The sequence below is a fragment of the Propithecus coquereli genome, unplaced genomic scaffold, assembly GCF_000956105.1.
Source record: "Propithecus coquereli isolate 6110/MARCELLA unplaced genomic scaffold, Pcoq_1.0 Scaffold294, whole genome shotgun sequence".
Classification (NCBI taxonomy): Eukaryota; Metazoa; Chordata; class Mammalia; order Primates; family Indriidae; genus Propithecus; species Propithecus coquereli.
The window spans coordinates 3,351,878-3,363,962 of NW_012148552.1; the positions used below are offsets into that span (position 1 = coordinate 3,351,878).

At 47.8% G+C, this 12,085-nt stretch overlaps 2 protein-coding genes across 4 annotated transcripts in view; one reads left to right on the top strand and one right to left on the bottom strand.

The window, feature by feature from the left end:
- The window catches only part of SYCE3 (synaptonemal complex central element protein 3), a 30,885-nt gene extending 22,303 nt beyond the window's left edge, over positions 1–8,582 (top strand). For all 3 annotated transcript variants that reach the window (XM_012648749.1, XM_012648750.1, XM_012648751.1), the window contains one exon: positions 8,278–8,582. In XM_012648749.1, coding sequence (XP_012504203.1) covers positions 8,278–8,435 — 158 coding nt within the window. In that variant the 3' untranslated portion in view covers positions 8,436–8,582. The remainder of the gene's footprint in view (positions 1–8,277) is intronic.
- Positions 8,583–9,706: 1,124 nt separating this feature from the next.
- On the bottom strand, positions 9,707–11,547 carry KLHDC7B (kelch domain containing 7B). Its single transcript, XM_012648753.1, has 2 exons — positions 11,432–11,547; positions 9,707–11,380 (listed from the first exon to the last, which is right to left on the bottom strand). Exons 1-2 carry the CDS (start codon positions 11,545–11,547, stop codon positions 9,718–9,720), a joined length of 1,779 nt encoding a protein of 592 aa, XP_012504207.1. The 3' UTR covers positions 9,707–9,717.
- Between the last annotated feature and the right edge of the window lie 538 nt (positions 11,548–12,085).

The window sequence follows — 12,085 nt, forward strand, 5'->3', positions numbered from 1 at the left end:
CAGTATATGTTCTTGGGCCCAAGGACTCAAATCTAATATTCTGGAACATTAAAATATTTTTGTACCTGAAGTATAAGCAGCAGAATTATTTCCTCATAGTGTCCCTAGGGCAGGTTAGGACAATTATTGTCAACAGAAGGATAATTTTGGACTAGGTTGATATGATCTCTCATCCTGACCCTTTAGGTTTAATTTAAAGCGAGGCCCAGATGTGATCCTTGGCCTCTGTTGCTCTCAGAAAGGCCTTTGTCTAATTCTTCCAGTGACCACAGGAAGGAAGCAATCACCAGCTAATATAACAATAAATAAATAAACACACACCCGTTTCAAGCATTGTTAAAAGGCAAACTCCTCTTGACTCCAAGGCTTAAGGTTCTCTTTCTGTTCTCCTGAACTTAAGTCAAGGCACGGCCTAGGACAATTTCCTCACACAAGTTTAGTTGCTGTATTCCCCATGGGAATGAGCCTGGAGAATGCAGAATTCCTCAAGTGCAAGGAAAGGTTCTACCTTGTGTTTTACCCCCAAAACTCCATCCCATCCTGTCACATTAGTTTGCAAATGATTTATTTATTACTTGTGAAGTTCTTATATGTAGTAGAGCAGAGATAGCTATTCTCTTTCATAATGTGTCAGGTTTTAAGGAGTATCACACTATTTTCATTATTATTAATCAGTAAGTTCCCTCTCACCATTCTTCTTTCTTATGTTTTTTAGCTTTTCTCACATGCCTGTTCTCTCAGATGAACAATAAATTCATTTATTTAATACTTTATTTAGAATTGTGTTAAATCTTTACATTAATATGGGAAGAGTTATCTATCTAACATTAAATGTCCTCATTCAGGAACATGGTATGTCTCTCCACTTATTCAGATGTTCATTAAGATGTCTCAAAAAGGTTTTATAATATTTTTCTACAGATTTCTAAATACATTTACTTCTATGGTTTTTGTTCTTATTTTACATGGAATGGATGTTTTTCTATTTTATTTGCTAAATAATTAATACTAGTGTACAGGAAGGCTGTAGATTCTTGGGTATTTAGCTCATGCTGTTATTAATGATAGTAATAATAGCTCAGGTTTATTGTTTACCATGTGTTGATCTCTTTACCATCTGCTTTATATACACTATCCTGTTTGTTCCTCATGACAGACTTAGGAGGGATATTATTACTTCCATTTACAGAAGAGGAAACTAGAGCTTAGAGAGCTTAAATAACTTGTTCAAAGGTAATTGGTGAAACTATAATAATGTACAGGTCTATTCAACCTCCAGAGTCTTCTATGTTTTTCTATATTCTGAAATCACAAGTATAGTATTTGGAAATAACCGTTGCTTGAATATTTTGAATACCACAATGGCTAAGCCATTGGAGATCATTTTTAATAACTTTTTCAGTTTTTTCTTTGATTATCGCTTTGTTGAGATTATGCCAATTTGGGTATTTCATACTTCTTCCCAAATCATCCATTTTATCAATATTTTCTCATTTATTAGTATGCTACCGTATCTAGGAGAATTTTTCAGGTGTGAGAATTAGCATTTTAAGCATTAGCATTTTAATAATTGTAAATGTAATAATTAAGTTTATAATTATTAAATAAATAATAACGATTTTTAAAAGAAATGTTGCTTTGGGAGGCCAAGGTGGGAAGATTGCTTTTTGAGACCAGTGTAGGCAACATAGTGAGACCCTGTCTCTACAGGAAGTTAAAAAAAGCAGCTGGGCATGGTGGCATGCACCTGTAGTCCTAGATACTCTGGAGGCTGAGGCAGGAGGATCGCTTAAGCCCAGGAGTGGGAGGTTACAGTGAGCTATAATTGCACTACTGCATTTCAGCCTGCATAACATAGTGAGACCCGGTCTCTAAAAAAAAGTTTTAAATTAAATAAAAATAAATGTTGCATGTTGATTTTAAAAATTCAATCAAAGTAAAATGTAATCAAAACAGAAAAATATGAAGAAAATTGAAAATCATCAAAATCTAGCCTCCCAGAATTAACTATTGTTAACATTGATGGACATTATTTCAAGTCTCTCTATATGCAAAAATAGAGTGATGGACCAATGGAGGGATACATGGAAGGATAATTTTTTTGAAAGATAAGCTTTCATTAAAATGAATTCATACCATACAAGATATTTTTAAAATAAAGAATATTGCATTTAATTTTACTTAAGAATTTAAGCTGAAGCAGAACTGAAGAAATTCTTCAGTTAAGATAAATATTTAAGTGAAGAATTTTTTCACCATAAAAATATGTATTACCTCTGGCTGAGCTCAGTGGCATCTGCCTATAATTCCAGGTATGAGAGAGGCTGAGGCAGGAGGATTGCTTGAGCCTGGGAGTTTGAGGTTCCAGTGAGTTATGGTGATGCCACTGCACTCTAGCCTGGGTGACAGAACAAGACTCTGTCTCCCCCCCCCCAAAAAAAAAAGAAAGAAAGAAAGAAAAGAAAAGAAAAAAATAAAGAAAGAAAACATTTAATAGAGACTTACAAGCAGAATCCGTGTCTTAAGCGGCAGTGAGATGAGACAAGATGGTGGATCCCTGAACAGTTACCTGCCAAACCTAGGGCTTATATACCATTGGCAAGGAATGTATGGGACAATTGAAGTTGACCCCTCAAGCAAAGACAAGAATGCTGTGTGAATCTGCCTAAGGGCAGGATTTATGGTCAGGGTTGTTCTGATCTAAAGGCGGGATTTACAGTTACAGTAGATAAAGTAGAAATCTTAGAGGCATTCCCAGAACAGGGTTTAATCAGAAGTCAACGTGGTGGGTTAGCATCAAAGATGGAGTTGCTTTAGCCTCACACCAGAATTATGCATCCAGAAAAAATGATGCATCTTTCAATAATGAGGGCAAAATAAAGACATTTGCAGATGAACAAAACTGATATAATTTATCACAAAAAGACCTGCTTTAAAGGAATTCTAAGAGTTGCACCAAGTAAAAGGAATGTGACCCCAAAAAGAAGATTTGAAATCACGAGGCAATGGAGAACAAATAAAATGTTAAACATATAGGTAAATCCTAATAAACAGTTCATTAGGTATGCTTTCTACCTTCCAAATTACTTCTTATGACAGTGTTGCTAAACTTTCTGCCTCTGTGTAACTAAGATCCCCTCTCCTCCAGCTCCCAATAAGATTTTCCTCACTTCTCTTTAAGCTCTTATTGGCAGCCTCCTTAAAGTTCAAAATTTTATGAACAATGTGTTCAAGGAACTTTAAACTTTCACTAATGCTTTCCTCAAAGTCCTTACAGCTTTTCCAACTTTCACCCACTGCCCCATTCCAAAGCCACTCCCACATTTTAGTTTTTGTTCTGGCAGCATCACACTCCCAGTACCAAAACTTGTATTTGTCATCTATCGCCGTATAACAAATTAACCAAAACTTGGAAGCTTAAAACTGGAAACATTTATTATCACACAGTTTCTGAGAGTCAGGGATCTGGGAGTGGTTCTGGATATGGTTCTCATGAGGTTGTGGTCAAACTATCAGCTATGGCTTTAGTCTCCAATACTTGTCTGGGGCCTAAAGAATCTGCTTCCAAGCTCAAGTAGCAGTTGTCAGGTGGCTTTCTACATGGCCTCCCCATAGGGCTGGTCATGACATAATTTCCCTTGGAGCAAATCTTAGAAGTGACATATCACTTTTGCCATATTCTACTGGTCACATGGATCATCTCTGGTGCTATATGAGAGAGGACTGCACAAGGGTGTGACTACCAAAAGGCAGGGACTGCTGAGGACCACCTTGGAGGCTGGTTTCACATCTATGTAGAACATCGAAAACACAAATGATTGAAAATAGTAAAGTTTAGCGAGGTGGCTGGATATAAGATCAATATACAAAAGTTGATTGCCTTTTTATATACTTGCAGCAAAGAAGTAGAACACATATTTTTGAAAGGCACCATTTACAATAACAGTAATACACACACACAAATCTATAGATTACCTCGAAAAACATTTAACAAGAAATGTCCAAGGCCTTTATACAGAAAATTACAAAACCTGACTAAGAGATATTAAAGATAAAAATAGATGAAGCCATAGCTACATCCGTGAATAGGAAGGCTTAATGTAATAAATGTGTCAGTTCCTCACAGCTTCCGTCCAAGGGTTAAAAGTAGTTCTGATCAAAATTCTATTAGGATTTTTCATGGAACTTGACAGGTTGATTCTAAAGCATTCACAAGAGACCTAAGAGTCAAAAATAGCTAAAATACTTCTGAGGAATACAAATGAGGACAGGGGATTTACCCTGTAATTATCAAGATTTATTATAAAGCTATATAATTAAGCCTTATAGTTATATAAAGCTATACAATTAAGCTAGAAAGCTATATAATTAAGATAGTGTTATATTGCCTTAGGAATAGACAAGTTGAGCAACAGAATATAAGAGTCCAAAACCAGATACACACACAAATTTTTATTACATATGTATTTAGAGTAAGACTCCTCCTCCCCCATTTCTGTGTCAGCATACACTGCTTATTTCCTTCACAGCACCTTTCACAATCTATAATGTGTGTGTTTAGTGTGTCTCTTCTGACTGCAACTGGGATGGACACTTCAAGGGCGGAGTGTGTCTATCATGTGAACTGCCGTATCCCCAGGGCCGACTTGGCTAAATGTCAGCACAAAGTGGCATTCAATGAATATTAAACAAATGAATGAGAAAGTCAAGAGAAATATATATCTGGAGGATTTTCTGATGGCTGTGAGTCCTTCCTATTCTACGTATTCTAATTATTTTTCCTTGGATCAAATGACAAGAGGGCCATGCACTTGATACAATGTTTCAGTGTCAGAACTGCCTTTCTGAACTGTGCTTTGGTGCTATGTTACCAGCTTTCTTTTACCAATGGTCACAACCACAGACATAGAAGATCCACTTTCTGTTTTCCACTGTACCACACACCTCCCATAAAGAAGACCCATAGGAAATTTTTCTCTTAGGATAAAAGAGTTTTAAATAATGGATTTGTTTTTATTTTATGATCACTGAATTTTAAAACTGAGCATATTTCCTTCCCCTCTCTGACCTAGGAAACTCAGAATTTCAGCTGCTGTGTAGGACTACATGAGATTGATTTCTGTGAACTGTTTTTTTCCCTGAATTTTAATTTCTTATCCACCCTAACTCTTTGCCCTGAGCACCTCAATCATTTATTTTATAAGAAGATTTTCTCCCTTTTTTGCACAAATCTCCTCAGTTAAATATTCAACTTAATCACTCACAAGGTCTACCTTCTATAAAACCCTAGAACACGAACACAATTCACCCAAGTTCTTCACTACTTTATAACAAGCATCAATTTTTCTGCAGTTTCCAGTAACACATTCCTCATTTCTGTCTGGGGGCCTATCAGAATGGCCTTTACTGTCTGTATTTTTACCAATATTCTGTTCATGATTCCTTATATGCTCTCTAAGGAGATGGAGGCTTCTCTCCAAATCCCCTCTTGTCTTTCTTAGTCCTCAGCAGAATCACCTTTCAAACTCCCTCCATGGCAGGATCAGCTTCTTCTAGCGTACACTTCAGGACTCTTCCCGCCTCCACCCAGTACCCGGCGCCAAAGCCACTTCCGCACTTTCGGGTGTTTGTTACAGCAACACCCCACGTCTTGGGCTGCTATAACAAATCACCATAGACTGAGGGGCTTGAAAAGCAAACAATTGTTTCTCACAGTTCTGGAGGCTGGGAAGTCCAAGATCAAGGTGCGAGCAGATCTGGTGTCTCTTCCTGGTTTGTAGATGGCCGCCCTCCTGTATCCTCACATAGGACCTCACATATCCTCACAGAGAGCGAGAGTAAGCTCTCGCGTCTTTTCTTACAAGGCACTGACCCCATTCATGAGGTCTGTACTCTCAGGACCTGACCATCTCCCGAATACCCCACCTCCCAATACGCTAGGGGTTAGGATTTCAACATACGAATTTGGCAGGGGGCAGAGGAGACACAAATATTCAGTCTATAATGTGCATGCTAGGATATACATTCACCATCTAATCCTCACAGCAAGCCATGAGATTGGTATGTAGTCTCTATGGACAAGGAGACTGAGGGCAGTGAGTTTGAGCCAGTGGTTCCAGGTCACATAGCTATTAGTAGCAATTGGACAGCTGGGAAGAAAACTCTGCTCTGGCTCCAAGGTCCCTGCTTGGCCTGCTGTCCAGGTGGTCTAAAAGGGTAGTCTGCAGACTCCCTGCATCAGGACATTCCAGGATGCTTGTTAAGATGTAGGTTCTGGACCAGGCACAGTGACTCACACTTGCAATCCCAGTAATTTGGGAGGCCAAGACAGGAGGAGTGCTTGAGGCTAGGAGCTCACAACCAGCCTGGGCAACATAGTGAGACCCTGTCTCTACAAAAAATAAAAATGTATGGGGCATGGTGGTGTAAGGCTGAGGCAGAGGATTGGTTAAGCCCAGAAGTTTGAGGTTGCTGTGAGCTATGATCACACCACTGCACTCTAGCCTGGGCAACAGAGCAAAACCCTCTCTAAAAATAAAAAAAAATTGGGAGCCTGAGGCAGGAGGGTTGCTTGAGGTCAAGAGTTCAAGACCAGCCTGAGTAAGAGTAAGACCCCGTCTCTACAAAGAATAGGAGAATTAGCTGGGCGCCGTGGTTCATGCCTGTAGTCCCAGCTACTCAGGAGGCTAAGGCTGATCACTTGAGCCTAGTAGTTTGAAGTTGCAATGAGCCATGATGATGCCACTGTATTCTAGCCGGGGAACAGAGTCAGATCCTGTCTCCAAGAAAAAGCAGGTTTCCAGGCACTATCCCCCACCCACCAGACAAGAACCTCTATGAGTTGTGGGAGGGGCCCCATTTTCAGAAGTATCCTAAGTGACACTCATGCTTCCGAAGTTCAGGAATCCCTGTACTAGGTATATAGTTGTATGAACTCTATCTGTTGAGATACTGCACATACCTTTTCTAACAATTTTTTCCTAACCCAACAGATGTTGCTCTGTGTAAAACCTCAAGTCTGCCACACTGGTGACCTTAGTTGTGTATAGATACACAGTCTGCATTTATTTGTTTTTTATTATTACTATTTTTTTAGAGACAGCGTCTCACTCTGTCACCCAGGCTGGAATGCAGTTGTGGGATCGTTGCTCACTGTAACCTCGAACTTCTGGGCTCAGGTGATCCTCCTGCCTCAGCCTCCCAAATTGTTGGGACTTCAGGCATGCGCTACCATGCCCTGCAATTTTTAAAAATTTTTCATGAAGACAGGGTCTCACTATGTTGCCCATGCTGGTCTCGAACACCTGGCCTCAAGCGATCCTCCTCCCAGGCCTTTCAAAGTGCTGGGATTACAGGCATGAACCATCGCACGGAGACTGACATGTGCATTTATTATTAATCATTCTGCCTATATCCTCTTTGGTTAATTTCCATGAGGACATAGTTTCCTAAAGTATCTGGTACTTTTTAGCCCAATGAAGAGTAGTTTTAAGGGGATATATTTACTGTGGTCAGCTGTCATGCAGAGGGGAAATGACCTTTGCTATGTGTAGTTGTGGGGGGTAGAACCACACCAGTGGGTGGGTGCTACAGAGAGAAGAGTGGAGGTGGGATTTCTGGACACTTCCACTGAGTTCTTACAAGAAGCATGTGCCCCCTACAGACCAGGGAATGCTGCCCTCGGGTTGTTGTCACAGGGAAGGAGCAAGAAAAGGTCGGTCAGTATAGTGGTGAAAGCTCAGGGACACCTTTCCAAAGGAGGAACCCCTGGTCTGGGCTTTAACAAAAGCACAGAGGTGCCCCAGGGGGAGGTGGGCAGGTGTCCCAGGCCACCGAGCGTGAGGCAACCTGAGGCTCAGGGCCTTGCAGGACTGAGAGTGGCCAACCCTACCTGAGTGTGTGAGCTGGAGCGAGTGTCGACTCCCTGGGGGTCACTTGCCGCTACTAACTGTGAACTGCATGTAGATAAGGACCTGTGGTTTCCCCTAATTTTCCTCACATTTCATGTCAGACTGGCCTTCAGCCTTTTAATGTATTGGGCTGGTGTATCCAGAAGTTAAGACTTGCACGAGATTAAGAAATGTCATTATTAGCGTTTGTAGGAAGGAGTTTTAGGGCCCCATGACAAGCAGCCGCCAGCTTCCTCTTCTTAGAGGGACTGGTGTCTCGGTGACCAGCCCCCAGAGGCTGATGACAGTAGAGGCACCCGGCCCTTGCAGGTGCCCCAGGGCTGCAGCCCCACCCTGCGGCCTGACCGGGCCTGTCTGGTTGTTGCAGTGCAGGCCACCTGGATGGCCTACGACATGGTGGTGATACGCACTAACCCCACGCTGGCCGAGTCCATGCGCCGGCTGGAGGACGCCTTCCTCAACTGCAAGGAGGAGATGGAGAAGAACTGGCAGGAGCTGCTCAATGAGACCAAGCACAAGCAGTAGGCCCTGCTGCCCGCCCCGGGCCACCCAGCCCAGCTGCCACGCCACCACCTGCCTGTGCGGAGAAGCCACTAGGGGATGGAGCTGGTAGCCAAATACACAGCTGTGTGCACCGTACTTGCTTCTCAATAAACTTATTTTCAAGCACAACCTGAGGACCCTTTCTGTCCTGTGCCGTAAACAAAACATGACAAGTGCAAGATGCAGACGCTTTCAGTGAATTAAACATGTATTTGGCGCCAGTTGTGTTGAGCATAAAGTAAGAAGCAAAAACAGGCCCACACAGGGACAGCCAGGCCGGAGGTCGGGCAGCAGTGTCCAGTCACGTTTATCCGCCTCCCCAAAGTGGGTTTCAAAGTGGGTAAAGGGAGGAGACGCGTTCTTCACCATGCCGTGTCCCAGGCACCATGCGAGGTGCTCGCCTGTGTGATCTCATCTCCCACAACAATCCGGAGTGACAGATGTCCATCACATTAATTTTACAGACAAGGAAAAGGGGAAGTTAAATGTCTTATCCAAGTCCACACAGCTAAAAAGGAACAGAACTAGGGTAAAACTCAGGTCTCAGTTACAGCGTGGCTCGTGGGAAGTGGGGTGGGATTCTGGAGGGGCTGGGAGAGTCCCCGTGAGGCTGCAGAGGGTCGTGAGCCCAGGTAGTCCTGGCCTGGTCTGGGCTGGGGCTGTGGGCAGGGGATACAGACAGCAGAGCAGCACCCACCCACCCCAAGTTCACAGGAAAGGGTCCCAGGCCATGGAAGATCTACAGCGCCAATCAGACCCAGGACAGTGGGGTTGGTAGCTGGGCAGAGCCAAGCCAGGGCCCCAAAAGGCTCTAGGGCAGGCAGAAAGTCCCAGAGGTGAGGGTGTTAGCTGGGGACTTTTTTGCTCCCTCTCCCCCCTTGACAGAACACAGAAGCGTGAATGGTTTCCAGCCACCGCCTCTCTTGGCTCAGCTGAGCTCCTTGGCAAGCCAAGTCCTGGCTCTTGGGGCCCTGGCACTGGAGAGTCGCGCAATGGGGTGTGGGTGAGCAAGCCAAGACAGCAGGTAAGGAACCAGGGCAGGAAACAGCCTGAGTGTGGTGGGGAGGGCTAGGAAGGAGCCTGGGCTGGGGGCAGAGGGGTCGCACTCCAGAAATACTTGACAACCTTTAAAGCAGGAGGCTTGTTGTGACAGAAAGGGAAAGTCGTCCCAGAAACGACAGCAGAAGTTCCGGTCTCGGCCCCCTCCCACGGCCCACGTCCCCTCAGATCTCCCTGAAGAACAGGCTGGTTCCCCGCCAGCCCCTCACAGTGAGGTCTGCAGCCGGCCCTCGCGGGGCAGAGTCAGGATGAATGGACAGAGCACCCCCTTGCTTCCCAGAGGAAAGGGCTGCAGCTCCTTGGCCTGGAACTGAGCAGTCCCCTCGGAGACCGTGAAGGTGGCGGTGACCTGGGGGTTGAGGCAGTAGATGGTGTTTCCCAGCACAGTGCAGCGGAGCGGGGCGGGCGCCGGCAGGGGCAGGGAGGCAGCCCGGCTCCAGGAGCCCGTCACCGTGTTGTAGCGCATCACTGCCGCACCCACGCCACGCAGCAGGTCAAAGCGGTACAGGAAGCCTCCCAGCGCCACAATGTCGCTGGAGCGCCGGTGGCTGGCACTGTAGGGGCACTCGTCCCACGCGTCCTTCACGGGGCTGTACCTGAGCAGGCGGTAGAAGAGGTGACCCCCCGTCACATAGATGTCCCCACGACAGGCCACAGCTTCGTGGGCCACAGGGAAGGTGCCTGCAGGGAGGGGCGCGCGCAAGGTCCAGGAGTCTGTGCGAGGGTCGTAGCGCTCCATGCTGTACAGGCACTCGCCCCCAATGGCATACAGCAGCCCGTCCAGGGCCACCAGCTTGAGCTGGGCTCGGGCCTGCTGCATGGGCCGAACCTGGCTCCAGATGTTGGTCAGAGGGTTGTAGCAGAAGACCTCGTTGGAGCAGACAGCCTTGGCGCCAGAGCCACGGATGCCCCCCGCCAGGAACAGGTAGTTGTGCATGGTGCAGAGACCACAGCCCCGGAGCGGGGCCTCCTCGGGCACCTGGGTCAGGGGCCGCCATGTGTTCTCCTGGGGGTTGAACACGTGCAGGGGCATGCGCGGAGGCAGGGGTGCAGGCCCTGCCGCAGGAGCCTCCTCGCCGTGAGAGCCCCTCGTGAGCCCTGAGCGGCTCAGCTGGTAGAGGCTGGGCAGCACGAGGACCCCCAGCACCGCCTGGCCCCGGCCGGTCCGCAGGCTCAGGATTCGCTCCCGGTCAGCCCCACTCAGCTGCCGGTAGAGCTGTGGGTCTCCCAGCACACGCAGCAGGTTGTTGCTCATTAAGGCATAGGTCTCCTGGGCCAGGCCAGGCTCCCCGTGCTGCTGGGCGAAGGCCAGCACATCCAGGCAGCTGCCCAGGTCCAGCCGCCGCCGCAGAGCCGCTGCCGTGGTGGGCTCCAGGGCCCGTGAGCTGGGCTGCCGCGGCCCCTCCACCACCCCCCAACTCCCAGGCCTCTGCAGAAAAACCATGAGTTTTCGGGCCTCTTTCTGCTTCTCTGTGAGCATCCTTGAGCTGCCTGCAGCGCTGGCCTCCTCCCCAGGTACCTCCCCCTGGTGGGGCCCTGGGACTGCCGGGCTGACCTCCTGCTCAGAGCCCTGGGCTATTTCACGCAGGCTGTGCTTCCGTGGCTGGGGAACAGGCTGTGAGTGCCCCCTCGCAGCGGGGGATGGTGTGCAGCCAGACTGCGTTTGCGCAGGGGGCTGCGAAGGGGGCCTGGGCATTGTAGCTGGGGGCAGTGAGTCTAGACTTTTCTCCTGGGTTCCCGCTCCTCTTGGGCCTGGGGAAGGCCCTGGCATGGGAGCCCTAGTGGTCTCGGAGCTTCTTGGTGGTGGCTGACATCCAGCCTCAACCAGGCCCCCTGCACCTGCCCCTGTGACCATCCCCACTGAAAAGCTGCGCCTGTCCTCAAGGCCAGGGATGGCTCCTTCAGAGGGAGAACCGGACTGTCTGTTCCCAGAGTGTGCAAAAGTGCCAAGATCTGTAGGTCCCCCAGGCACTGCCTTTGGGGAACTCCCTTGTGGCCTCTCTTGCCTGGGGAAGGGATGGCTTCTAAGAACCATTGCAATAAGGTTTCCCCAGGTAGTTGAGATCTGCCCCTCCTGGTAGCCCTTGGAGAGAGCCACACTGGGCTCCCGAGACACAGGCATTGAGCCTAGGGCAGGGGCTGAGGCTGGGGCTGGGGCTGGGGCTGGGGTTCGGGCTGGGGTTGGTGTTGGAGTTGGGATTGGGCCTGGGCTTGGGGTTGGGCTTGGGCTTGGGCCTGGGGCTGGGCCTGGGCCTGGGCCTGGGGTTGAGGCTGGGCCAGGGGCTGGGCCTGGGGTTGGGTCTGGGTTTGGGGCTGGGCTTGGGGTTGGGCCTGGGCCTGGGGTTGGGTCTGGGTTTGGGGCAGGGCCTGGGGTTGGGGCTGGGCCTGGGGTTGGGGTTGAGGATGGGCCTGGGGCTGGGGCTGGGGCTGGGATTGGGGCTGGGCCTGGGGCTGGGGCTGGGATTGACATTGGCGCTGGCCCCACTCTGAGATCCTCACTCTGAGAAGGACTCTTGCTAACTGAAGAATAGGGTGTGGGAAGAGTCGAGGGTGCAGGTAGGAGACCCAGGGCC